At 37.2% G+C, this 27,788-nt stretch overlaps 1 protein-coding gene and 1 long non-coding RNA gene across 2 annotated transcripts; one reads left to right on the top strand and one right to left on the bottom strand.

The window, feature by feature from the left end:
- Positions 1-1,019: 1,019 nt before the first annotated feature.
- On the bottom strand, positions 1,020-27,403 carry slc43a2a (solute carrier family 43 member 2a). The gene is made up of 14 exons (XM_082180524.1): positions 27,247-27,403; positions 25,625-25,850; positions 19,289-19,517; positions 18,749-18,804; positions 18,582-18,658; positions 10,268-10,360; positions 10,050-10,183; positions 9,360-9,562; positions 6,662-6,805; positions 4,915-5,041; positions 4,641-4,773; positions 4,309-4,382; positions 4,101-4,224; positions 1,020-3,834 (listed from the first exon to the last, which is right to left on the bottom strand). Exons 2-14 carry the CDS (start codon positions 25,782-25,784, stop codon positions 3,673-3,675), a joined length of 1,716 nt encoding a protein of 571 aa, XP_082036650.1. The 5' UTR covers positions 25,785-25,850; positions 27,247-27,403; the 3' UTR covers positions 1,020-3,672.
- Positions 10,367-18,317, top strand: LOC309506678. The gene is made up of 2 exons (XR_014208887.1): positions 10,367-15,794; positions 15,836-18,317. It is a non-coding gene; the product is annotated as an uncharacterized lncRNA (long non-coding RNA).
- Positions 27,404-27,788: the final 385 nt, after the last annotated feature.

The following is a 27,788-nucleotide window of genomic DNA, read 5'->3' as shown; positions in this document are numbered from 1 at the left end:
TCAGCCTGGCGATTAATAGCTAACTAGTCTTTCTCCATTCCACGTTAATGTATGTTCTGCACTTGTGCTACAGCCTACAGCACAATAATATTTATCATGAAAATGTTGTTCTCCTCTTCAATATTCTGGTCTTAAAACATTTGATAAAGTATTAAACTCGTAATTTATTAAGTTTATGAAAGAAGTCTCTTATAATCACCAAGCCTGCATTTATTTGGTAAAAAAATACAGAAAAAATACTTAGATTGTGAAATATTAAAATAATAAAAATAATGCTTTTCAATGTGAATATACTTTAAAATATAATTTATTCCTGTGATGCAAAGCTGAATTTTCAGCATCATTACTCCTGTCTTCAGTGTCACGTGATCCTTCAGTAATCATTCTTCTAATATGCTGATTTGATACTCAGCTTATATCAATGTTGGAAACAGTTGTGCTGCTTAATGTATATATCATATATATATATATACACAGTATATGGAACCTGTATATGGAACCTGTGATACTTTTTCAGGATTCATAGATGAATAAAATAAAAAAAGAACAGCATTTATTCAAAATATAAATCTTTTCTAACAATATAAATCTTTACTATATATATATATATATATATATATATATATATATATATATATATATATGTATGTGTGTATATATATATATATATATATATATATATATGTGTGTGTATGTATATATATATATATATATATATATATATATATATATATATAAACCACCAAACAAGTTGTATTCTGTTATATTCCATCCTGTTAGGCATCCCATCCTGTTAATTTTCTGATCAGAGCATATTTCTGAAGTCTAGTATATTGTTTTATAGAAATACTTATTTAAATTACAACAAAAACATATTAAAAGACAAGCTTTTTTGGGGGGGGGGGGGGGGGGGGGGGGGAGATAACAGTTCTCCAAAAGGTTGAGCAAACTCTTGACTGACGCCACACTGCCATCTACTGTACGTTTACTAACATAACCAAAAAATGCACAAACAAATATTTCATATACAAATTAATGTTTTATTTACTTTTCACATATCTGATATTTGTCGGGACATTTATTAAAAAAGGTGCTATATAGTAATAGAATGATGTAACCCAAAAGCATAGTACAGTAAACCGCCCACAAAAAAAAGAAAAAAAGATACAATATGTACACATACACATAACTAAAAACACAACCTAAAAAGTATATAAATCAACAAAATAATCAACAAATGACACAAAAAATACTATACAGTACAGAGAGAAAACATTGGTGTTAAAGCAGATATTTCCCACTTTTCTTCCCTCTAACATCTCTGTGTATGGGTATTTAACACGCTCATACACGTACAATTGGGTATAATAAACCAACATAAAAAAAAAAAGAAGTGATTGTGACTACTGAGAAAAGAATGAAAATTTAAGGTATGGCAGTGAAAAAAGTGCTACTTTCGTTCTGAGAGCAAATGTTTCACTCTCACATTCATTACGCTTAGTACAGTACTGCATTAAATTGGAATTCACTTGTAATATCCAGGCATGTTCAAGCCAGCAAATGCAGTCCATCACAGATTCACGTCTGATGAAATATTCACAACAAGTGTGACAGACAATAAAAGGATGTTGCTGGATGGATCTGACCTGTTCCTCTTCAAAGGGGTCATAAAACAAGGTCACATTTATTGCCACTGTTGAGAAGACAAGTCCTATTTACTCATCCAGGATCTTGTACAAATGATTGTGTTTGTCTCTCAATCATGGAGAGACAAATCTTTTTTTCTTTATAGGTAGTTTCACAGAGAAAATACTGTTAAAGTGAGTGAGGTTGTGACTTAACCCAAACCGTAACAAATCAAATCAATCTTTTGATGAGAAATGTTCAGTGATCTGCACAAAACACAGTATCTACATCAACACTGGAATTCATGATTAAATGCTTTTTGACATAAATTTCCACAGTTTTCTGAGCACATTTGAGCCAAATCCATCTGTCACAGGACTTATCATAGGCTAAAAGACCCGGTTTTGCTTAATTTGATGTATTTACCACGTTTTGTAATTCGTAATACTGACCTGCAACCCATTACAAGCTACAAGAATATGGATCTTCCAAAGCGATTGTCATCAAGCATGTCTCAAAAATCTCCCTTTTTTTAATCGCTATGATTTATATTCAAGTTCTCATCACTACAAGGTGTGTATTTGGTTTCTGTATCAGTCATCTTCACCAACACAGAAACCTTCTTGCTTTTTCTATTTTAGTAAGCACCGTATAGTTAAATGGTAACCAGACCAGAAATCTTGAGAAAATACACAAAAAATCTTGTATCTTGTATGGCTAACATGGTCTTTGTGTACTTTGAGGACAGAAAGCATATACTCTGTAATGGCTAACGTAAGCACCTCTGTAATTATGAACCCTGTAGTGCAAGATATATCCGATAATGGCCGATAATCTCTCAACCGAGATTACACTGTGTCTAATTTTTTTGTACCCCTAAACGCACATACGTGACAGAGCAAAGCTTGCAGGTGAAGACATCTGATATGAATTATTACTCTAAAAGTGAAACACCCTGAATAATCGAGTCAATACAAGGAAAAGAAAACATTTTGTGCTAACAAGTAAAGCTTAACCAGTAGTACTGCATTGGTAAGTGGTATAGGGTACGGTACGATCAGTGTGGAATAGTATTGCTGGTGAAGATCAGTCGCTCTTGATCGAAATGTCAGGCTAATACCACTTTAACAGAAACCTTTTAGATCCACATGGCTTCTGCAACCTTCTGAATGGACTGATATGTACAGTATGCATCATGTCACCCATAGATGTACTGGATCTGCAGCCCAAAGCAAATAATAGCACAGCTGTCATACTAAAATCGTGTTTAGTTTACATTAGCCTCAGGTGTCCTTTAAAATCAGCCCAGTTCAGAAAGAGCTGCAGTTTCATGCTCATGCTTTCCAAAGCATGCTTTCATATATGAGATTAAAGTCTAAAATCTGTCCACTTCCAATGAAGACCCATATGGGACAGATAACAAGCAGAATCGTTCTGCTTTAAGGTAGTTTGTCAGTTTTTCATATTCAAACCGCAATGGAGGGTTCTTGTCTCGCATTTCAGCAGCTTTATGAGCTGAGAGAAACTAAATGAGTGAGGTAACAATGCAGAAAGTGTCTGAAACAAGCTTGGCCATGAAGCTGAATACTAGTGATGTGTGTAATACTCTGTTCAGGAAGGCTTCCTCAAACCTGAGAGAATTTCACTGAATTTGCTTTGTCTTTTGTATCATCATGGTGTGAAATTCAAGAATCAAGCTAAAATTGCAAGAAAAGAGGGTCATTCTCATCTTTCTTGTCAGGCAGTACATAAATACTTGATGTCCTTGTCAGTTTTAAGGACAAGGGCATCATTTGTTTCTACACCTGCCTTTCACAGTGTCCATTGCGTGTAAACGTGTGTTTGTGTGGCACGTTGTGAGACTCTCGGTTGCTTTGGCTGTATTTTGTGTTTGTGTGCCTGTTGAGAATATGTGAGTATGTGTGTCAGACAGAAGGAGGGATCAGGGAGGTGTTTATCACTCTTTTTGTGACCTGCAGTTCTCTTCCCCCTCCCCACCGTCCTGCCTCCTGCTCTTCGACTGCTGTCATCCGTGTGTGTTTGCAGTTAGACAAAGGCCTCGGGGTTGGTGCTGTTGTTGATCTGGACATAGATCTTGGGGTCTTCCTCGCGCTCCTGCTTCTCTCTGCGCAGCTGCCTGCCGTAGCACAGAAGATAACTGGGCAGGCAGAATCCCAGCATGGTCAGGACCAGTAAACCCACGTTTACCTACACAGACAGACAAAAGCTTGAATTTGAGCAAGCAAAAATTCTATTTGAAGGAATTTTGTTGAATAACAACCTAAAATGTGGTTTGTGCGTGGAGAAGAGAGATAAAACAGGTTTTGTTGTGCAGACCTGGCACATAGCTACACTGCTGACGATAGGCAAAACCTTTTTTGCCTATCAAATTTCATAAAATTATTACTCAGAAAAGCAAGTCATACGGGTTTGAAACAACATGAAGGTGAATAAATTAGTAACTGCTTGCTCACCCAAAGTGGATCTCCATCCAGTGGGCCCATCATAGCCATGAAGAGAGGCTGTTGCAGCAATGCAAAAAGTGCGCTAATGAGAGACTGCATTCCTGTCAGACTGCCGAACTGAGAGGACGGATACCTGCACCCATAAAGAAAACCATTGTTATTTAATCATGATTAAAAGCAACACCAATAAAGACCCAAAACACAAAACCATACTCACACAGCAGCATACAAGCCACCAACGGCAGAGTGGATAAAGCCTCTCACGATGGTGTGCAACACAAAGGACAAAATCTAGGAGGGGAACAAGAATCCAGAGTTACTCATTGCTCCCTCAAGGCAAAAATAGCCCTACTTTTTTTTTTTTTACTTTGTCTAATGCATAAATATTGACTAGCCAGCTTAGAGTGGTGCCACTGGGGTGTGCTGTTGTGCTACTACATCCCAATGCATCCGCTGCAGTAACATGTGAGGCGCTCTGCACCACTTCCTCTCCCATTGGGTACAATATTGTTCTGCAGGCAGCGAGACTGATGTTTTGCTCTCAGTCACCTGTAGATGAAGATTGGGCACCAGGCAGGTCATCCCAAAGCCGACCAGCAGCAAATTAGTGAAGACGAACGCACGGGTGGCGTTGCTGATCTTCTGGATCTGTCTGTCACGTTTCTTTGGCTGAGTAGGATCCCTGAAGGAAAAGCCAAGAGTGAATTACGCAGATGCAATGCAACATTAAGCTTGCAATCAAATAATAATTACAGGTTGAATTGGCTGGCGGTACGTGTCAAAATGATGCATTAGGCAGCTGGACGCGCATCGTTGCACTCACTTTGTGACTTGTTTCTCATTTTCATCCTCACATTCTTTGAGTTTCCAATCCATGATGTAACCGATCACAGGGGCCGTCAGGAGACACAGCAACTGTAGCACCCCGAAGATAGATGTGTATGTGCTCACTGAGAGAGAAAGAAAGTTGAGTTTTAACATTGTTTTAAGGGTCATTCTGCCAAACAGAATATATGTGAAAATAGCTTTAACAATGAAGCTGATGACATACATATACATACACTACCATTCAAAAGTAAAGCATTTTTTATTCAGCAAGGACACATGTATATGTATAATATACAACAGTTTAAATTAAAATTGTAATATTCCACAATATTACTGTAAAAACAGTTTTTTGCTCAAATAAATGCAGTTTTGGTGAGCATTGAGTTTTTGAACGGTAGTGTATCTGCAAAATCAAGTAACTTCATTTTGTCTTTTGTCATGAGGATGCCTTGTTTGGCATGTCTCCACCATTTTAGATTTTTTTTTTTTTGTGATTAAAAAAATAATAAAAAATCATCAATCAATACCTAATATCAGATAGACTGACAATATATATTAGCTTTAGATGGAACAATGCAATTTATTAACACTTAAAAATGTATAGCTTATACAATTGGAAAGGACACCCATTTCATAGAATGACCCATGACTTGTTCCTGTGAAGTTTAGGTGGACAGATGAATGATTGGATGCAAATTATACTGTGCAATGACTTTGATGCATCACATCAATCTCTAACCACCAAGGGCTGGGTTCATGCTTTTACATGACAACATGAATCAATGTCAAATGAAGGTGGAAAAGGAGGTGGAGGAGGAAGGAGGGAGGAACATGGTGGGGGGTGGGGGTGAGAGGGGTGAATCGAGAATGCATCTCATTTTGCCTGCAGTCTTACCCATTTCCATCCTTTCCACTGAAAAAACACACCAAGCAGCACGAAGAGAGTGCAAACAGAGGACAAGAGACAGACAGCAAGGAATTAGCAACGTGAACCTGCTGTGGCCATCCGAGTACATATTAAACGCATGATTAAGAGTTGTTAGGCAGCCAATCACTGAGTGACATCAGAAAACATTTAGGAAGGAAGCTGTGAGAGGAATAGAGCACAACAGTGCTTTTTCAGCAGCCTTGATAATACAGAAATGTTTTTCCCATTCATTTTCTGCATACGCATTTCAATTAAATCTTAATTAAAAAGCTCTAAGCAATGAACCAAACCATACAACTACAAGACTTGATTTGAAGCAAAAGATATATGAGTATATGAAAAATCTGGTCAATCTGGTCACTAACAGCCAATAATTGTAAGTATTGTAAATTGTGTGTGTGTGTATATATATATTCTGATATTTAAAAAAATCAGAATATGCAAGTAGCAAGTAGATATGCATACATTTATTTAAATTAAATTTAAATTATTTCTTTTATTTTAATATTATATAATTAATATATAAAAATGATTAGTAAAAACATTTATTTTAAATTTACTGCACAAATATTTCGATAATATAATAATGATACATATTTATAATTTATATATTAATATATATCTGAGTTGAGCACTTTGGCTGCAGTGACTTCTATGTTATCATAAAAATCTTTTTCTCTTTGGAGAAAATGAAACTGACTGTTGCGTTCTGTTCCTTAGGTGACGTTTAGCGTTGGATCAACAGAAACGGTTTTAGCCTGAAGCATCATACAACTTGTTTTGGCAGCATGTTGTGAATATTTGACAAACATACCTTTGTTCAGGTCTCCATCAGCAAGGGACTCCATAATATTGTTCATGGCCCCCATGTAGAAGATGAGTCGGAGCTGAGTCACACACATTGTGATGAGGCTGAGCATGAATATGGGGCTGAAGATGCTCCGCATGAAGGACTGGGCTGAAAAACACATTTAATAAAACTATTATCAACAAGAAATAATTTTTATTATTAAAAGTATTAATATCAAAACAGCTAACTTAATTGGATTCTTAGGGTGCGTTTAAACAATGTACTAAAAACAGAAGTTTTTCCTTTGCGTTTTTCGCATACAGACGACAACTGTCAAAATTATCCCAGTTCACATGGATCCTAGCCTGGGAAAACCCAGACTACTTCCGGCGAATTTTAATTCTCTCTCCAGTTTCAACTGAGAAGGGTCTGGTTTTAACCAGGCTACATGGATCCGTCAAAACGACTCAAAACACTGTATTATGCATGCCAGGCCAGTAGGTGGCGCGTTAATGTCGTTTACACAGAAACGATAACAGTATAGTTTTCAAAAACTTGCACTTTGAAACCCGTTTTCAAAAGTTTGCGTTTTCAGGCCCCCAAAACGCTTTTGTGTTAATGAACCAAAATTCATTCAAAGTTTTCCATTTTTAGTCGAAAACGGTGTTGTGTAAAAGGCCCAGAAGTCACCACAATTTAAGCAGGATGCTCTAATGCCTTTAAAAAACGGTCAGATCCTGTTCTCATGGAAAATAACTCTACAGGTGCTCGGATAGCCAGGCAACACTTCAGTGTCTAGCACAGTAACACAGAGGCCGGAGGGTCTGGGTTTGTTAATGATCCACTAATTCTAGCGCAAGAAATGCATGCTGCTGTTCACCGACTAGCAATGGAGAGACCTTTATGGTGCTGTTACCTGGTGCATTGGGAATCTGATCTCAACTCTCCTAATATGCTCCGGAACACACACACACACACACACACACACACACACACACACACACAAACAAGCTACCTCGTTATTCCTCTAAGTACACAAACACTCACACACTTTCAAGCCGCCAGCAGTGAGTCTGACAGTAATTGACTGCAGTAATGGAAACACAGGGTGATGAAGGCATTAGCGCTCTATGGATGACAGTTAGAAGGGATCAGCATCAGTCTCTCTCTCAAACCTCTCCTGCTGCGTCTCTAAAGCAGCCCTTCGGTGCTATCTGCCCTCTCCCTTGCCACCTTGTCAACCCCTGCCAATTTTAGCTCCATGCCATGGGTCCTCCAGGAACGCAGTCTGAATCGATTGCACGCTCCGTTTACTACAAAAGAGCCCAACCGGGAACCCCGTCGAGAGTTGCAGAACCCTAAAAGGGGGAGCAAGGGCCCTTTTGCATTATTCTGACAAGTTTGAGGTGAATTAGGAATAATTGCATGGCACAGATTTGGGTTAGTAGAAGCAAAGTGCAAACACAGCGTGTGACCCTGAGCATCGAGTGGTTCGGCAACCTCCAGATGTCAGAAACCAGGCATAGGGCTAATGAAGGAAATCCCCATGCACAATAAAAAGGATTTACTGAGAAGCGTTCATTAACATCGCCCCCTGTCTGCTCGCATATTCCCTGCATGTCTGGATGCCAAGGAGTGCGCAGTGAGGGGGAAGACTCTGCACACCGGCGGGAACCAAGGCACTCTGTGTTCTGTCCAATTCTTTCTGAAATATGCATGATTGCACGATTGCATAAGTCACTTGAATTTGATGAACACGGACTTTGTTCAACACAATAAAACAGTGGAAATAAATGTGTTTTGGTAATCCAATAAACACTATTCTGCCTTCATAATTAACCTGCATAACTTTCAATTATTTGGCACTCACGTCACCGGCTCATTAAAATGGAACCTGAACGACACATACAGTGGAGTACAAATATCTGAGACCACTAATGAAAATGTATTTTTAAAAAATTGACTTTTTTTTTTTTAAATGCATTAAAGGGGTCATGAATTGAGAAATCAAAATGTCCTTGATCTTTTGACATGTAAGAGGTCATTGTATAATAAAAACATCCTTTAATTTCAATCCAAAAACAGCTTTTATTGAAACCAAGCTCAGAAAACGACTCATTTTGAGTTGTCACATTAAGATGTAATAGTGCGACGAAATACCGCCTCCAACGCCTACTTCTACATCATCGCATCTTTGGCCCCGCCCACTGGCGTGTTAGTGAGATGACCAGGAGAGAAGAGAGATACAGGATGACCGGACTAAAAATATCATTACCTTCCAAATTATCCTAATGCTAGGAAAGTGGTTATTTATTTTCAACTATGTGAATGTCTCAGTAGATCATTTTTTGTTTGTTCGGTACATTTCACTGTGGATTCTTTGGTAAATCAGTCGCAATTTCGCCACATACTAACATAAGTGCACCTCAGGAAACATTATAAAATAATACAAAAATGCAGTTCATGACCCCTTTAAATTATTAAAGCAGTAAAACAACATACATTTGATTAATTTAAGAACATCTTACCTAACAAAGGAGTACAATGGCGCAACAGTGAATTTTCAATGCTTCTTATCGGTACTTATTTTATGACATCGTTTTTCTTTGTTTTATATGTTTTCAATAAAATAAATAAATAAAAGAAAAAAAGAAAAATCGCAGATATTTGGTGTGGTTTTACATTTTTCAGACGAAAACATGTCAAAAAGGACGATACTCACATTCCTCCTCAGACTTGCACTGGACCTCCAGATCGAGGGTGGACAGGCAGAGTTTATTGCCTTCTTGGGTGGCCATCTGTTTTGGATTGTTCTTCATGGAGTTGCCCACGCTCAGTCTCCGACCAACGGTGGTCACCTGCCTGTAGAACTGTTTCCCTGTGATCTTGTGGTCAAAGCCCAGCCAGCTGAACTTGATCTTCACACTGACAAGGTGGAGCGTGAGACAGACAATAAGTGAATTATTCCATCAGAACCTTCAATAAATGGATACAGAAAACAAAATCATGCTTTGGGGTCTGTAAGATTTTCTATTTTAATATAATTTTGTATATTATATTACATCAATTAATAGAATTGAATATAATATGTGTTATTTATTCGTATGATGTCAAAGCTGAATTTTCAGCATCATTCCTCCCGTCTTCAGTGTCACATGATCCTTCAGAAATCATTGTAATATGCTCAAGAAACATTTCTTATTATTATCAAGGTTGAATGTGATCAAAGTTGTTCTGCTTAATATTTTTGTAAAAACAGAGATACATTTTTAGCAGGATTCTTTAATGAATAGAAAGTTCAAAAGAACATAATTCATTTGAGATATAAATATTTCAAAACGAATTCCTTTTAAAAAATCATACTGACCGCAAACTTTTCAACGGTACTGTACAGACACACTGGACTCCATACCTGTAATCCATGTCCTCGGGTCCTGGGAAGGGCTCGAGCGGCCAGTTGAAGAAGCAGTTGATGAAGACGAGGCCGGCACAGCCAGCCCACACCAGAAGGATGGTGATGAAGGCAGCGCCGAAGTCATAGATCACCTGATAGAGAGCAACAATCATCATCATTAACACTGCTTTAAGCTCAGCTTATTAAATAAGTCCAAACTGAGCACTCGGATTTACCTTTATTCCTGGGAAGGTGACGGCGGATGAAGCGTATGAGCCAATCATGAATGCGATGAAAGTGGAGCGGAGATCACCAAACATGTTGGGAAGCTACAGAAGAGTCAAACAAGGGAAAAATCTAAATAAAAAAGTACTTTTTAGAGGCAATACTGGTATGAAAAGCAAATATATTTGCTTTCACTTTGTGGAGATAATGTTTGAGCCATAAGCAAAACAAAAACAGATATCTTGTAACAGGATCTGTTTTAAATGGCAAAACGTCATATATAGCAGAGGCTATGAAAGTAAACATTATTGATATTCTCCAGTGGGAGCAACATGTAGGTGGGGGGACATCTTTGAAAAGGCAACTGCATGCCGTGAATATTTTTAGCAGCGAGAGAAAGTGTGAGGGACACTGGAGAAGCTTGCATAATGCTGTTGCTTTTGAGCTGGGTCAAGGAGTACAGCACTGGCTGTTCTAAACTGCACTGTCAGGGTAAACAACTGTCAGACGACAGAGAAAACACAGCGGAAGGAAGAGAGCCTGAAACGCCTAAGATTGAGAACCACAGACAATCTGAGAAGGAAAAAAGGCAGAGAGAGCAAGAGTGTAGTCATTTACAACAGGGTAATATTCTCTAAGAGAATATTTTTAGGATAATTTATGTACTGTTGAATATTTGTATTGTTTATTTATTAATTATTATTCATTTCATTTATTTTATTTTATTTAGAATCAGAAACAGAATGAGGTTTATTGTAAGTGTGCTTACACGCATAATGAGTTTCACAGACAAAAAAAAAGACAAATAAAATGAATGAATAAAAATTACAAAATTAAAAAACAATATAATTTATATATATAATATATATAATTATTATTTTATTTTTAATCCTTTTGTTTTGTTACATTTTTAAAATTACAAATTTTCCATGTAATCTCTCACTATGGTCAACATGGATGTAATGTAAATGTAAAATAATTTTTGCAAAATGCTGTTTAAAATAGTTATAAATGGAGTATTGTATGTCACACCATTTTTTTTTTTTGCAGTTGCAGTTGCAGGGTATCAAAATGTTCTGGTACATGTTTCTTATTTTCTAATTTCAAGGTATTTTCCATTTCTCTGGATAAAAAACAACAACATCTATTTCACACCCGTCGACAGCTGACAGTGTCTTATATCACATTTCCTCCACAACTCGCAGTTCAAACAACAACACAGATTTTCCAAGAACTCTCTGGACATCTTCCACTTCCCAGTCCAAAAGCTTGTTGAAGACAAGAATGAAGGAAAGCTCTCCCTTGGAACCCATCATAGACGTCACTCACCGCCTCTAATTAGAGTAAAGGTCATCCCAGAGCCAAAACATCCCAGATGATACTTACAATAACTCTCTCACACACCCAGCGCCCTATAGACGACATTTTGCCTGTGTTTGGAGAGACTGTAAGAACAGCTTTGGCTAATGGACTGTGGAACGGCCTTTCCATGGAGTTGAGTTACATGTGAAGTACCAAGAGACTGTTTCAGTAACACTGTTCTTCTGCTTTCTCAAATGGTCACTAGCCACGGCTGGTCATGTGATGTCAAATACAAAGAGATACTGCAAACAAAGTCCCTTTTATCAAAATCATCTTGTATTATAATGCGAGTGTCGCTCTGTCTAGCTTATGCTGCAATGTAATTGGGTAGGGAGTAAAACAAAACGTTTGACAAACACTGATAGTCTACAAGTAAAGTGGTACTGTCTGGTTTAAATATGAGTCAATAAGACCAAAGGAATCCACTGAGACCAAACAGTCCCAAAGTCATGGCCACTGGAACTGAGAAAACACTGTAGTGTAAAACAACCAAAAGATTTACAATGGTGGTTATCTGAAATAACATTATTTAGAAAAAATATGAAAAATTACATCTGATAATAATCTGATGGCACTTGTGAGGCAAGTACATAAGATACATTACTGTTAAAAAGTTTAAGGTCAGTCAGAAATCAGTACTTTTATACGGCAAGGACGCATTAATCAAAAGTGATTTGAAAGACGTTTAATGTTTAATTTCTTTTAAAGGACAATTCCGGTATTTAGCACTTTGAGTCTCTCTTCTGGTTTGTTTTGGATGAACTAGAGTGGTGGACACAGAAATTTTGACGATGGGTTCTGTCTCGACTTTTTGCCTCGTTTAGAATCGCCTTTGACCGCTTCAGAGTGGCTGTCTATGGGCATGCACGAACATGTCCTTAAAACAACCCTTAACGTTCATTTTCAAAACTGTGCAACTCACCGAGTGGTTAGTGGTGTTCGTTGATGTTCCAAAACAAGTGGCGTAGCGAAATACAGTTTCTGTCGTGTTTTATTTGGCATTTTGTAAAAGCCCATTGATTTCTGTTGGAGGACTCATTGCTCGTTGATATTACTGCGCTTCAGACTCAAATATCGAGCGGAAGTTTATACGCGGTTGTGAGGTATCTGAAAAAATAGTTCCACTATAGCAAATAACACGGATTTAAATCATACATTGCGCCGATATATTTGTTTTTAATCATCAACGAACACCACTAACCACTCGGTGAGTTGCACAGTTTTGACAACGTTAAGGGTTGTTATAAGGACATGTTCGTGCATGCCCGTAGTCCGCCACTCTGAAGCGGTCAAAGGCGATTCTAAAGGAGTCAAAAAGTCGAGACAGGACCCATAGTCAAAATTTCTGTGTCCACCGCTCTAGTTCATCCAAAACAAACCAGAAAAGAAACTCAAAGTGCTAAATACCGGAATTATCCTTTAAATTTCAAATCAATACTGGTCTTTCTATTCATCAAAGAATGAACTTTCCACAAAAATATTAAGCAGCATAACTTTTTTCAACTGATAATAATAAGAAATGTTTCTTGAGCATCAAATCAGCATATTAAGATGATTTCTGAAGGATCATGTGACACTGAAGACTGAAGTAATGATGCTGAAAATTCAGCTTTGTCATCAGAAATAAATTACATTTTAAAGTATACTGAAATAGAAAATAGTAAAAAAAGTTATTATTTCAAAATAACAATATTTTTATAATAATAAAAGTAATATTTCACAAAATCTTTTGATCAAATAAAAGCAGCCTTGGTAAGAATAAGAGACTTACAAAAACACAAAAAACTCATACCAATAATTCCTTTGAATAGCAGTGTATATTTCTGAGTGCTATTTTTAGCCTTGAGCTTCCCAGAAGCTGATTTGAATTTGGGATCGATGTGCACCAAAGTCAGTGAGTGTGGTACTAGATTGATTTGCTGAAATAAAAAGGACATTTTGAAGTGCTTGAGTTGAGTAAATGTGTCCCACTCTCCCAAAAGCACCTGTCAAAATAGATGAATGTGTGGGTGTGTTATAGAAAAACAAATCAATTAATGTTTCATGAGAACTCACACCGATCGTCATTATGAATTTGGCTTTCCCATCCCCATTTGTGCAACATATGACCACAGAAATCTGTCAAATCCTTTTTCCAGCTCTCTCTGAGAGGAAGGATGGTGAGTCATAGCGTAAATGGGTTGGGGGGAGGGGCCTTAAGTGGATAAATCATACTTGACACTGCGAGAAAACGACAATGAGTGAGGGTAAAATTAATATAGAACAGAGAAGTGAAAGAAAAACTTGTGAAGGTGAGTTGGTGAAAGCTAGCAAAGGCTGGCCAGATCCTGTCCAAATGTGGCTTCCAGAGGGTCATATATAGTCTGCCTATCATATTGCCTATTATATTTAACTCTTGATCATTATTTGTTCCACATTTAACTGACCGTGTGGCCGTGGTGCATTTATATGACTCATTTTTCATAATTTTCCAAGCGTTAGTCCCGTTCAATTGCAGGGTCTGCTTCATCGAAATTATTCGCACACACAATGTGCAAATGTTTGGCACAGGTTTTACACCGGATGCCCTTCCTGACGCAACCCAGTGCTGAGAGAGCTGGGACATATTTAGATGACAAATCATATAATAAAAACTTTCACACCTCATTTTGAGGTGTCCATTGGACCAACACAGCAAAATATCAATTGGCATGCCCACTTACTGAGTGTTTTTAATCTGTTTTCTGGAGCCTAAATGCTCCTATTCCCCCATTATAAGCCATTTTTTCTATTTGCTTCCACACATGACTCAGCATCCTAAAGAAGTGGGTTATAAATGGATTGAAGGCACAAATGAAGAAGAAAAAAACAGCATTAGTGCATCAGAGAGTGAGAGACAGAGCTAGAATAAAGAGGAACAGTATATCCCCAATGAAATTTTATGGTTAAGAGGTTGCTATTTTACGGAGCCCCTAAAGGGACCTTTACAAAAACATATATATTTACTGGCTTTCACGTGCGCACGTTAAACTTTCGCGTGTGCACAGGAATTTATTTGCGTGTTCATTGTCACAGTGACAATTTCCGGTTAATGTATACCCTACTACTATAACCTATTTCCTTTGTGCATCCCTGCCATTTTACTATAAAGTAAACAAGATGCACATGAATTAATAAAGATATATTTGCTCTTTGTCCTATATAAAACTTTATTTAAAAAAAATATATATATATATATATATATATATTGGTAAAAAAAAAAAAAATGTAAAGATCAAAACACCCTTTACTAAACCACTTTGTCTGATTTAACGCAACCGTACAGGTGGCGGAGAATGGCAGTGACGCACAAAGGAAAATAGTGGTGCATAAACTGGAAATTGTAACGCACGAGCATGCAAAAAAATTCCCTTGCGTACGAGAACATTTTCTTGTGTGCATCGTGCATGCAATAGTTTATCGCTATTTCGCACTATTTATTTTAAGTTTTATTTATGTATTTATTATTCTAACTCCAGTGAGGTTATGTTGCAAAAGACTTAAAAAGATGGTTGCTTGCTACACAGCCAGTGGGATGACAGATAGAAACAGACAGACAGACAGACAGACAGAGAGCTAAAACGGGAGAGATAAGAGCTGCAGAAATGGGCAGATGAAGGATTGAGGTCAGACAGTGAATCAGGTGGCTGGGAGGGGACAGTCCAGCCGTTAGACACAGAGAGCTGAGTCAGTGTACTGGGAAAACATCAGAGGTGTGCTGGGAGGAAACACGAGCTCTCAGGCACTCTTACCGCAGCTGCACTATAAACTGCTGAGTGCGCAGACACAGAGTGACAGACAGAGAGACAGAAAAGCGTGAAAAAGAAAGAGAAAGAAGGGTTGATTGCCAGCTTCACCTAACCTCTTAGGGTTCGTCTTCAGAATGTGAGACTTGGTTATTCATAGAATACAATTTTCAGAAAAGTTTCTAGACTACATTTTTACATTTGCTCAAATAAATGTGGGCTGCGCTTACCTGTGCAAAACTCACTACAATGCTAGGGCATGGTTGTCAGGGAAATGTATGTGGTTGCTAGGATGTTTTGGGAGTATTGTTAAGTGGTTGGCAGGTTTGTCTGGGTGATTGGTAGGGTTTTGCTAAGTAACTGCTAGAGTGTTGCTAGGTGGTTGCCAGGGCATTACTATATAGTTGCTAGGGTGTTCTAGGCGGTTGCCAGAGTAATGATGTGGTTGCTAAGGTGTTTGAGGTGGTTGTTAAGGCCACGATATACTTCAAGCAAAATCGTAAAACGAACTGATATGACTACATTTAGAACAAAATCAGGCCAAAACAAAGTTTTTTAGAGTTCGAAACAGCTTGTCAAAGCGAACTGTCTGGAAAAGTTTGCTTCGGCTGGTCAACACCTTTGTACTCCCATTGGTCCGTGGCGATTAAGTAATAGGTAGGTGTGCGCTGAGGCTCTGCCGAAAAATTTTTTTTTTTCATTTCTCCTCGCGAGTCAGTTGAGATTAGACGTGACCAGCGAGTGAAAACTTGAACACACTGGAGGAAATGCTTTATAGTAGAAAATGAAGTTGTACTTCTGATGAAATGAGACACTGATACTATTTTTCATGTTTAATACTGTAAAGCTATTTGATTTTAAGCAATCTATTGTATAAAGTGCTGTGTATATATATATACAAACGTGACGTGATGTGACTTTACAAGAGTGCTGAATTGCAGAGCTCGTGCAAACATATCCACATTGCTATGATCAGATGCTTTTCTTATGCTTTATTAAAAATACTTGCTGTTTTCTCAATTTTGTTGTGTGTTTATTTTGTTATTAAGAGGATAGCGCGCAGCACATATTTACATATTCATCTAACCGAAGTAGGCGGCGTCAGATGTTCGATAACAGTGTATCGTTACTTACTTACTTCGAACTTCGTTTTACCCCAAACTGAAGAACAAAAAAGAACTATGCTGTGAGTATATCGGGGCCTTTAGGACCTTCCTAAGTGGTTGCCAGAGTTTTCTAGGTGATTGCTAGGGAATTGCTAAGTGATTGTTAGGCCATTGCTAGATGGTTGCTAGGGCAATACTATGTGGTTGCTAGGGTGTTTTGAGTGGTTACTAGGGGGTTGTTAGGGTAATGATGTGTGGTTGCCTGGTGGTTGCTGGTAGATTGCTACGTAGTTCTTGGGGTGTTCTGGTTGGTTGCAGGGCATTGTTAGGAAAAAATGCTAAGAAAAATAGCAACACACATCAACTCAAAAAGCTGCACAGTTTAATTTGTGTCTGTAGCAAAAATGGTGCAAGACGGGTTATGTGCTGAAAGATTTGTTCAAATGCCAAATTCAAAGTAAATACGATAGTGACATGCTAAGTTCAAATACTTGTTTCTCTGAAAAACAAGGTTACAGCCCGTTATTTTACTTTGAAACGTGTGTTCAGTGTCGAAATGTCTGTTTTTTGTGTTGGTCCGTGTGATCGCGCTCACTGCCAATTTATCCAATTTATCCAGTATTTCAACACCCCGGGTTGCCAGTTGGCAGAAAACACAGCGTATTGCAGCCATTGAAACTGTCAATATTACATATGGCACCTTTAATAAGTCTAATAACAGCAACAGTAATGAAGCTATTGAGAGATGCACCCAAACAACAGATGTCAGACCGTATGAACTGCACTGTGAACCTCAGGTTCAGCCTCCCGACACAACAACCAGCAGGGTAAAACACATAGTTATACGGAACAGCTGGGAAAAGGTTCTAAGAACACAACAGCTGAGATAACAGTCTGTACTGTTCCGCTACACAGTTCACTCACTCTTTCTGTGTGTGTTTTTCTCTGTGTGTATGTCACAGTCGGAGGGTTGCCCAGACAGGCTGAGGCTTGTATGGTAGCACAAGATAGAAAATCAACAACACAAGCAAATGAACTGGTTGCAGGAACAGCTGTACCATCAGCTATGAACTCAAAGTTTTCTATGAACTCAGCATGCAGAAACAAGAGACAACCACCCGTCAGCAGGCAATGAGCGCAACTTCCTGTTGGCTTCAACACAGTCTGCTCTCCTTATTGGTGAGGTTTCTAAATATGAACCCAATGAACTGCAGATCTCACACTAAACAAAGCTAGATGTTTTGTTGTCTTTATCGCTGAAACTGTAATAGTGTGTGGAAAGACACAATAGCTCTGAGCTGTTTTGATGTCTTTTGCCTACATAGGCAGCTGGCAACAAACTTACTAGAACAGCATAAGAGACTATAGGCAGCAACTTGTCTCTGTTTGCACGTTCCAGACAGACTGTCTTCTCTGTATTAGCGGTGGACATTATTCAGACACTGTTTCTGTGAGTTACATTGTTACACCAGTAAATGGTGACAAAAAGTGACCATCTTTATATTTATCTTTACATCATTAAATCAACTGATTCTTTCAAAACACGGATTCATTCAGAAAGTTACTAGCTGAATTTGAAATTGCATAGTACCATGCTACTCTTACTATTTCTCCAACATATGCAGAAATAGTAAGAATAGCATGCTGCTAGTATGCTAAGAGTGAGTCATTAAATCATTTAGTCCACTGATTCATTCAGAAATGAAACAAGACGCTGGTTAAAATTGGAATAACACACTAGTATACTACTCACTATTCTTACTATTCTTACTCTCCTTTTACTGTTTCTGCCATATAAAGATATGGATGAGCTATTTTGTCTTTTTTTGTTGTTGTTGAAATAAATTCAATTCACATCCTATGTCAGTATATGTCAATTTCTATGATTCTGCTGGAAATCCAGCTAAAACAATTCTCTTTGAGGATGAATAAATGATGATGCAGCAATTTTTGCGAACAGAAAACACCTGCATTATTCAGCTACATTGAGTTTTAGTGGCATGTGGCCAGCATGTGAGATTGTGCCATGGTCTTTGCACAAAAGACCGGAAAGGACACCCATGGAGACCCACTAGTACGACATGAGCACTTACTGTGAGTGAGGTGAAGGTCATGCACATGCCTCCAAACCCATTCAGTGCAAGGGCAAAGAAGATTAGGAGAGAGAGATCTGTTAAAGAAAAATACAAGGATGTCAAAGAGAGCAGGGATAGGTGGGTATTAACAGAAATGGTGGTCTCATCTGGATTTGCAAACATACTTCTAGGGTCACTGGCTCCATATGCAATTAGGATGCAGGAGAGGGCAAACGATGCGCTGGGAAGAGATCGTTTCATGTTATTCTTTTGACATATCATGTATCCCACATACAATGCAAACAGTATATTTTAGCAGAGAGGTTTTCAAACTGGGAGCCATGGAAACTTTATAAAATAATAAAATATAATAATAAAAAAAAATTATATATATGTAATAAAATATTTGTTCAAAATTAGTGCTTTCACATCGATGAATTGCGACTAATCGGTTTGTAAACATATAATATATATGTATGTGTGTGTATTTATATATAAACCTTTATGTTAGATGCCATTAATCGCGATTAATCGATTTGACAGCACTCTTCAAAATCCAAATGAATATCAAAATAAAACAATATCATATGTAATAATTGAACAATATTTTACACAAATGTATAATGTTAATAATAATAGTATAATATAATATTAATAATATTTTTACCGTATAAATAGAGTACATTTTTATGTTATGTATTCAGAAACCAGTTTTCCTCCTATACCTGCCGAGCAGCCTTAATTTGCGTGGGCCGTATTTGTCCATGATGATGCCGAGGGGCAGTGTGATGGCGCTGAGGAGGAAGGAGCCGATGGTGAAGGCCAGGTTCAGCATCTCATCTTGCTCTTTACAGATGGGCCAGCCATTCATATTAAGATTTTCCTCCTCCTCATTTCTTGGGCTTATTGTTGTACCATTTTCATTCTCAGATATATTCTGCCCCGTGCTGTTACCTGGAGGATTGGAAAGCGTAAGACAGAGTGAACACAAATTGAGCAATCTAATCACCAAACCAGCACTAACCAGTGTGGACCAGCGTGGAAAGTCAAGCTGTTTTTTTTTAGCAGGGTAGTCAGCAGTCACACGCTCACATGTAAAACTCTAAGGACTAATTGGGACTCTGACTTCTAGGAAAACAGTTATGGCACTCTGGGAAGTAAAACAGGAAATGTCGTTGAGAGATATCGTGGCCACCATCATGTCCCCCTCCTAAAGCAGGCAGGATGCTGGGCAAAGGGTCAAATAAACAGGCAGCTATACACAGTAAACAACTATAGCAGAAATAGCACGGGAGTTTATGTGAACCCACAGCCTCAACACCTTCCAACAACCGCCAAAGCATGAGCAGTCTGACTAACATTTTTAATCCTGTTCTTTCACCCAGTACTCCCCTGTTGTTTTGACTATGGATAATCATGCTTTGTCTGGGCAACAAGTCTCTTACTTGGTTCTTCAAGACTAAATAAAAGTTGTTTATCCAGCGTTTTTTTTAATTATCACAAGCCTTGAAAATGGTCTGGAATAACTTGTTCTGATGGAGGATGGGGCTGTTTGCAGCATATGGAGAAACTGTTATGAATGTAATATGGTGGGCAAGAGACAGTCTTTATGTGAGGGATTTTTGTTCGAATGTGATCAGTAAACAAACAAAGGACCTGTGTTTGTAAAGCAGATATGATTGATGATGAAAAGAAAAGGGTTAGAAGTTACTGATTGATTATTAGAGGACATATATCTGCTAACTAAGCTAAGCTTGAGATATTTTGTTGAGTAAAGGAGGAGCTGCCTTGAGTCAATACACCCGTTTCAATAGCTGCTCCTGATAGCAGTTACAGACAGACTCAAAAAGAAGTGTATATTTGATTATTTTACATGAAATAGAAAAGGTAGTTTTCTGTTCAGTACACAATTTAAGTCAAATATTTCACCCCAAAATTAAAATTTGAAATACATATTTAAAAAAAAAGATACATAACTAAAATGAAGATTGTTTTAAGACCATTAAGATTTGTTTTGCATGGTTACATTATTGAATCACTAAATAAAGCATAAATAACATTTTATTTTTATTATATTAAATTGCCGTTCAAAATTGGGGTCAGTAATATTTTTTCTTTAAAAATGTATTTTATTTAACAAGGACACATTATATTGATCAAAAGTGACAGTAAAACAGTTATAATGATATTATCAAATGATTTCTATTTCAAATAAATGCTGCTTTTTGTTTTTATCCTCAAAAAAATAATCACGGTTTCCACAAAAACATTAAGCATTACAACTTTTTTGTTTTCAAAATTATTAAATTATCAAATAATTATATATAATTATTATTATTTATTTTATTATTCCTTTAATAATTAATTAAAAATAATATTACTTGAGCAGCAAAACAGCATATTAGAATGATTTCTGATCAAATAAATGCAACCGACTTGTTTCCCAAACATAAAACAATCTTAAAGACTTATGAACTTATGAATGGTGGTGTATACTTCAATAAAATATCAATTAAAACATAAAAAAGAAAATGTTATGACCCTAAAAACAGGCTCCATTTTCTTATGCATTTGGGTTGAAATATGACTTGCAGATGTTGACAGGTTTTGTTGGATTCACATTTTAGGTCTCTTCAGATGAACGAGTAGCTCTATTTCAGACGTTTCTGAACCCATTGTTCCACTAGATCTAATCAGCGACAGCAAAAAACAGAGACATCCAGGCCTGATTTTCCATTTGCTTTGATATGGAGAAGTGAGAGCAGAACGGAATGAGAATTCAACATGAGTCTGACGCACAAAAACGTCACGAACACAGACTCAGTCAGAAGTGCCGGGCCAAAGCATTTAGCCAGACAAGCATTTTCCTGGTCAGTCTTTCCTCATGCCTGCTGATTAAAGAGAACCAACCAGCTGATAATGTGAAATAGACAGCTGAGTCCAAGGGAAACGTGAGGAAATGGCAAGATAATCTCATATTTACATTGAGCAAACACTTGAGCCACATTTACTTCCTTGTGTCATCAAACATGTGAGGCCTGGTGTCTAGAATGTCTGAACTAGATGCTGACAACAGCAGAAATGAAAAAGACAAGGGAAGTGTGAATGTCCAGGATTGCAATGTGCATTGATGTGTTTGCCCTTTCCCACTATTCTTTCAATAAAAGTCTCAAAAAGTTTCAAAATAAGTGTTGTACAAGGCCACTACTGTGTTTGGAACTTCACCACAAATTCTTAAACACAAGAATAAAGCTGCAAGAAGTCATAATGGGGCCCAAGACCCGGCGCCACCGCCACAAAGGCTTTAGGGCAACTGTGCACGGCGGGCAATATACATTTAAAACGGGTAAATGTAAAAGAACTATGTCAAAGTCGTTTTAATATGCCACATTTAATACAGCTAGTTGATGCTATGACCACAAACCACAACATCCACATCCATGAGATTTTTCAAATGTAGATGAATTTGCGGTCATATGATGTCATAGGTCATTTACAAATGAGTGTGAAGTTATCATTTGCAGCTCAAATATTATAAGTTAATAAGTATTTATCTCAAGTTTTTTAAATATTTGTATTAACATTATTATTAAAATAATTATATAAAACTATGTTGTCAGTGCACTACAATTAAACTATGGCTCTATGGATTTATTTTGTCATTAAAACTGATAGAAACAGATCCTAAGTCTTAAAAGATTTCACATACTGTAATGCAGGCATAACCACATAGCAAAGAAAGGGTTAAACTCCAAACCATCAAGAGTATAAAATAAGACTCACACAGACACACACACAAATACAATCAGTTGGAGACTGTTAGTTAGTTGAGCGAGAAGATTTAACAACATTTTAAACAAAAAAAATAAAAAATAAAATAAAATCTTAACTGTGCCAGAAAGTATATTTTGATAATGTCTAATATATATATCCAAATGCAATACCTAATAAAACCAAGTCATATGTCTAAAAACACTGTTCTCAACAACAAGGCTTTTCTTAACCATGTTATTTTTAGGCCAATGCTAGTGGTTATGCTATGTATTACATTTAATTTTATTTATTTATTTCAACCAGATAGCACGAAATTTGCATATTTTTAATAATATAAAAAAAACTTTTATTTGTATTACTTTATATAGAGACAAATGGTGCATAATTTATTATTTAGAAGATATAAGACTCTTCCAGTTTCCCTTTTTGTCATAACTTTAATCCCTCGCCATGGCAACACCGTTCAAGATATCCAATACCCGTTGGCAATTTAGCATCTTCAATATATTGCCATCCGTCATGTTGAGAAAGTTATGAATCGTATGAAGCCTTTTGGACCAGTAGTTAAAAATTCAGAGCTTGATTAAAAAAATCCACATTCAAAAAAATATAGCTGACTTCCTGTTGGTCGGAGCTTATGACTGTAAATTAGAAAGTTGTCCTGTACGATGAGAACAATATATGTAGCGAGTTTGGTGACTGTAGGTAAAACGACCCCCCCCACACACACACACACACACACGCACACACGCACACATACTTTAGTCAAAAGGTTGCGCTATCGAGCCCCTCCTAAACACCCATTTCTAAGGCTTTGTCCATGTCTACTGGCTGACAACTGAAGCTGAAGTTTGAAGCAAATTGGGTTAAAATAAGAGGGCGATTTCAAAGCATTTTGAAAGTAAACACTTCCTGCTGCCTGTTGGTGGCGCAAAGACTTTGACTCACAATAGTCACATCCATGTGATCTGCTTCCTACAATGAACACACAGCTGAAGTTTAATCAAAATCAGTCAATGTATGCAGTTATAGTACACTTCCTGTTTCCCTTTTTGTGCCATATATTTGTTGCCTCGCCAAGGCCAACCCATTTGAGATATAAAAAATCTGCTAGCAATTTAGTATCCTGTAGGTGAAAAGCATTGAGAGCTACAGAGCCCCTCAAATACAACCATATAAAAGAGTACGCCACAGAAAAAAAAAAAAAAATTACCTTAGGAAAACAATAGGGCCCTTCGCCCCATAGGGCTTGGGTCCTAATAAGTGAAGAATGGATGACAGAAGTCCCCTCGAGAAGATCATGGCGGTTAAGTTTACTTGTTGCCATTGTGCTAATGGGTCATAAGATATCAAAGTAGTCCGGCTGTTTCTTCAGGACTTCGGAAATGTGTTTTCATGAAGGCGTGTTAAATCGTTTAAGAGACAGATGTCATAGTGGAAAAATGAAACATAAATCAGGGCCAGTTCAGAGCAGCATGGCTGAGTCTCCTGACCCCATTCACTGAAAAAGTCACAATCAAAGCAGCACAGAAAGAAGTCTTTGAAGAACAAGACGTTACACTCCAAAAGAAACTTTACACTAGTGTCAGCAAGCAGATATTTTTAAAATATTAGCAATAATGTTGAATTATCATAAGCCACATGACAGTGCACAATGTGAACAGACAGGAGGTCAACAAAAATCGAACTGTTGAGTCTTTATTTATCATGGCACTGCACACTTTTCTCCCACATATACTGTATATATGTTGGATATTTTCGTTCTGTATACCCCAAAGGTTATTTGAAATATGGCTCACAGGCACACATAGCTTCCATGTTTTTATATATTTTATTTTGTCTGAGCCATTTGGCCCTGTGACAATGACATTGACATGAACTCCATTAGCAGTCTTAATGTATAAGTATGATTTTATGTGCATCAGTACCAGTCTATGATCAGTACATGATGTATTAATAAATAAAGTTAATCTCGGAGCTCAGAAGGAACAAGCTGTTCTTCACAGATGAACATCATGACCTAGACACATTTTTGCCAAGAGTTGTAAGTAGACCTGAACAGGCCTATTCCAGTTAAGATTCTATATTCATCTGGATTAATTACACAGCAAAAATAATTTATTACTCAGTATTTTGTCTTGTATTCCAGTACAAATATCTATACATTCTTAAATCAAGATACATTTATTTGAGAAGTAAAATGATAGTAGACCTTGTTTTCTGAGAAATGTGACTTGATGCTCACAAAAAAAACAAAAAAAAAGCCAATGGGGAAAGAAAAATATACTTGTTTTCACTTTGAATTAAGATTCTGTATTAAGTATGAACTCAATTAATTTTAATACAAATATTTAGACTTAATGTTTAAGTGCCTTTGCTTCTCATGTAAATATAACCTGATTTAAATGTTTAGATATTTGTACTGGAAAACAAGACAAAAATACTAACTGAGAAAATTGTTTTTTGCAGTGTACATTTTTTTTAAAGGCTGTGCTTTTAAAGCACAACATATAAGTAATAATAAGTTGACCCACATATCAGTTCATGGAATGGTTGATATCTTTCATCTTTGTTAAGTGGTCTACACTCTTTTAGCTATTCAGAAAATCCACAATTAGTCTAGCATATCAGTCCTTTTGAAGTTTTCTTGATATTTATTGTTTGATGAAACATTTTCTTTCATACTAATACCTTAAGATGATACAGCTGCACATGGAAGTATCTATACTGTGTTATCTAAGCTAAGCAGATTGATGTCCTCTGGTCTGTTTACCCTGAAATCAACTCTGTGAAGGAGCTCAAATTTACTATAGACACACATTGCCAAAATTCTGACGCCAAACAAGCTTGTAGATGCTGTTTGTAATTCCTAATGGCAGCACAAAGCAAGAGGGCTTCCAAATAAGGTGCACAGACTCTCAGTGATCGATTGATATTCTGGTTTGGATTCCTCCATAAGCCCTGCGATGGGCGCCAGACAACAGATATTTTTGTTTTTCATAATGCTGCAGCCTCTGTTGCGAAATAATACAGGTTTTGCTTGAGGTAACGGCATTCCAAGATGGTTTGAGTCAATCTGCCAAACATTTACTGTTAAAATATGGGTGGGGAAAGAGTGAAAACAAAGCTATTAAAGCAAATTAATATGCTTTGTATATATATTAGACTTTTCTTTGATGTTCACGTAATTATTTGCAGCATTCGATCTGGCATCTATTGTGGATAGTGCATTTAATGTCTTTATGGGTTTCTGTAACACTGAGTGCACTCATTTGTCCCCTTCTTACCTGGTTCACTGCAGAGGTAGGAGTAAAAGCCCTCTGATTTCAACATAATGAGCAGTGAGCCCCATCCGAGCAGGACAGCAGAGAACAACAGGTTTTCGATTACCGCAGTAATCGCCATCCACCAGCGCCTGGAGAAGGCTGTGGCCAGTGAGGGAGCCATGACTGAAGGAGATGATACAGTCTGTGCTGGTAATACTGAGGAAATCCCCCTAAACTTTGGGCAATCCTGTGAAAGTGGCCATAGAGTTGGATGTCAGTTATTTAAATAATACTAAATAATACCAATAAATTACAATAACATTTACATGTTTAATACATGTATAATGATAAATTTGACATTTTTTATTTAATTTTTTTTTATCTCCCAACGATTACATTGTTTTCCCAGCATTTAGTTCATGTTCTTTGCTGAAACATTGTTTTAACCGCAACTCCTGTCGAACATCATTTAGATTCAGTTCCTTTGTCTCGCTTAGCTACACAACAGCTCATAAACAAAAAACAGCTGAGTTCCAAAAGAGAATGTTGTTGATCGAAACCCAGTTCCCTCCTCTAGTCCCTCCCTGCTAGCCTCCGATTGGCTGTTCGAACATTCTCTTCTCCCCTCATTGGCTACGAGATAAACAGATTCAGAGAACAGCTCCACGTGAGACCAAGATCCAGCCGGTTCGAACCAGTGCGGCGCGAGTCGTTCGCTTTGTGCAACGGATATCTTTGTACAAAATCTATTTATCCACAGGCGAAGTGACATTTCGTCATACAAATACACGATTCGACTCTGTTTGCTTTGCACAAACGTTGTAGAATATGGAATGCAAACAGACCTCTTACACGTTGTTTTATATGCTCAAAAACGCCTCATTAAACTATTTCAATCATCATTAATTTTCTGGTTGAATTCTCTTTCCTAATTTACGCGCGATGCCTTATGTGTTTACGTTAAGCATCCTGCGGAAAACGAGCAGCCCTAAAACTGGTCTAAACTGGACAGGCATCATCATCATCAGAGCCTCCGCCTGTGTGTGTGTGCACCCCTCTCCCCTCCTTCCTCATGCATACAGAGCTCAGCTGTTCAGTGGATACACACTCTGCACTGAATAACAGTCGCGATGAATGCACTTCCTGGTTATCGCTTCACTCACTATTGTTCTGTTCTAGGCTAAAATAAATGCTCGATGTAAAAATGTGGACATTGTAATATATATGCTGACTCAAATATGATGTACCAGCAGTTCTGTTTCCCATTCATCATATATGATACTGCAAAACACGGATTCTGACGGCAAATGTAAAAGCTCATAAAACTCATAAACCGCATTATATACTATTCAAACAACACATCACAGTTTAGTTATAGTTTATAACGTAAAAACGTGCAATGGCATAATAAAATACAGTTATTGAAGAACGGTCCTAGTCTGTCATATTGAAGAATTGTGCAAAAATAATCTAACATATTTTAAAAAAAATTAATATCTAATAATTTTAAAACAAAAATAAACGATTTACTTCTTTATCAATGACTGTATAAACTGTGTGAAATGCATATAAAATGATTATATATTACATCAACAGTCTTAGAGGGTAAACTTACAACAGAACATCCTTATAATAAGTCATACCTATTTCCTTCACCAAATCCTCGCTTCGGCTCTCTTCAGAGTAGAAAAGGTATAAACAACCTTATGATGCCAATTTCACTCTTTGGGTTATGTTCACACATACATTTATTTCCCAACATCTCTTACTCCCGATTTTATATTTGCACCGCTTGCTTCACACAAACAAGCCAACTTCCTCATTGGCTGGTTCCTGAGCTAGAGATGAGACCAGCCAATCAAACCGCCGCTCGCTTAAAATATTTAAATAATTGCACATTATATTTTGCTCCAGTGCAAAGAACATTCACAGAACACACCGGATTGTTGTGGTCCCTGCTACAATTTTACAGAATTTGATGACCTTTATGGCTTTTTAAAATTCATTTAAAAAACAACAACAAACAAATCCCAAACAAGAAAGCCAGCATCCTCGTATTTCACGATTTCAATCTCTCTCATAATAATAGCCAAGCCGATTTTCATTAATGACATTATTGCAAAACCACTAGAAGACTGGCACATGAAATAAATATAACATATCGTAATCAAATTTGCCAAATGTC

Source organism: Leuciscus leuciscus (assembly GCF_965113295.1).
Source record: "Leuciscus leuciscus genome assembly, chromosome: 9".
Lineage (NCBI taxonomy): Eukaryota > Metazoa > Chordata > Actinopteri > Cypriniformes > Leuciscidae > Leuciscus > Leuciscus leuciscus.
The sequence above is the reverse complement of the archived record's forward strand: the minus strand, read 5'-3'. Positions and strand labels throughout refer to the sequence as shown.

Bases quoted from the DNA above. Each gene is read 5' to 3' on its own strand.
- slc43a2a (XM_082180524.1), bottom strand. From the start codon at position 25,784: ATGGCTCCCTCACTGGCCACAGCCTTCTCCAGGCGCTGGTGGATGGCG. The intron at 18,805-19,288 runs GTATAGGAGGAA...ATCTCTTCCCAG, and splicing joins AAATTAAGGCTGCTCGGCAG to CGCATCGTTTGCCCTCTCCT. The intron at 5,042-6,661 runs GTATGTTTGTCA...TTTCTCTCTCAG, and splicing joins TGATGGAGACCTGAACAAAG to TGAGCACATACACATCTATC.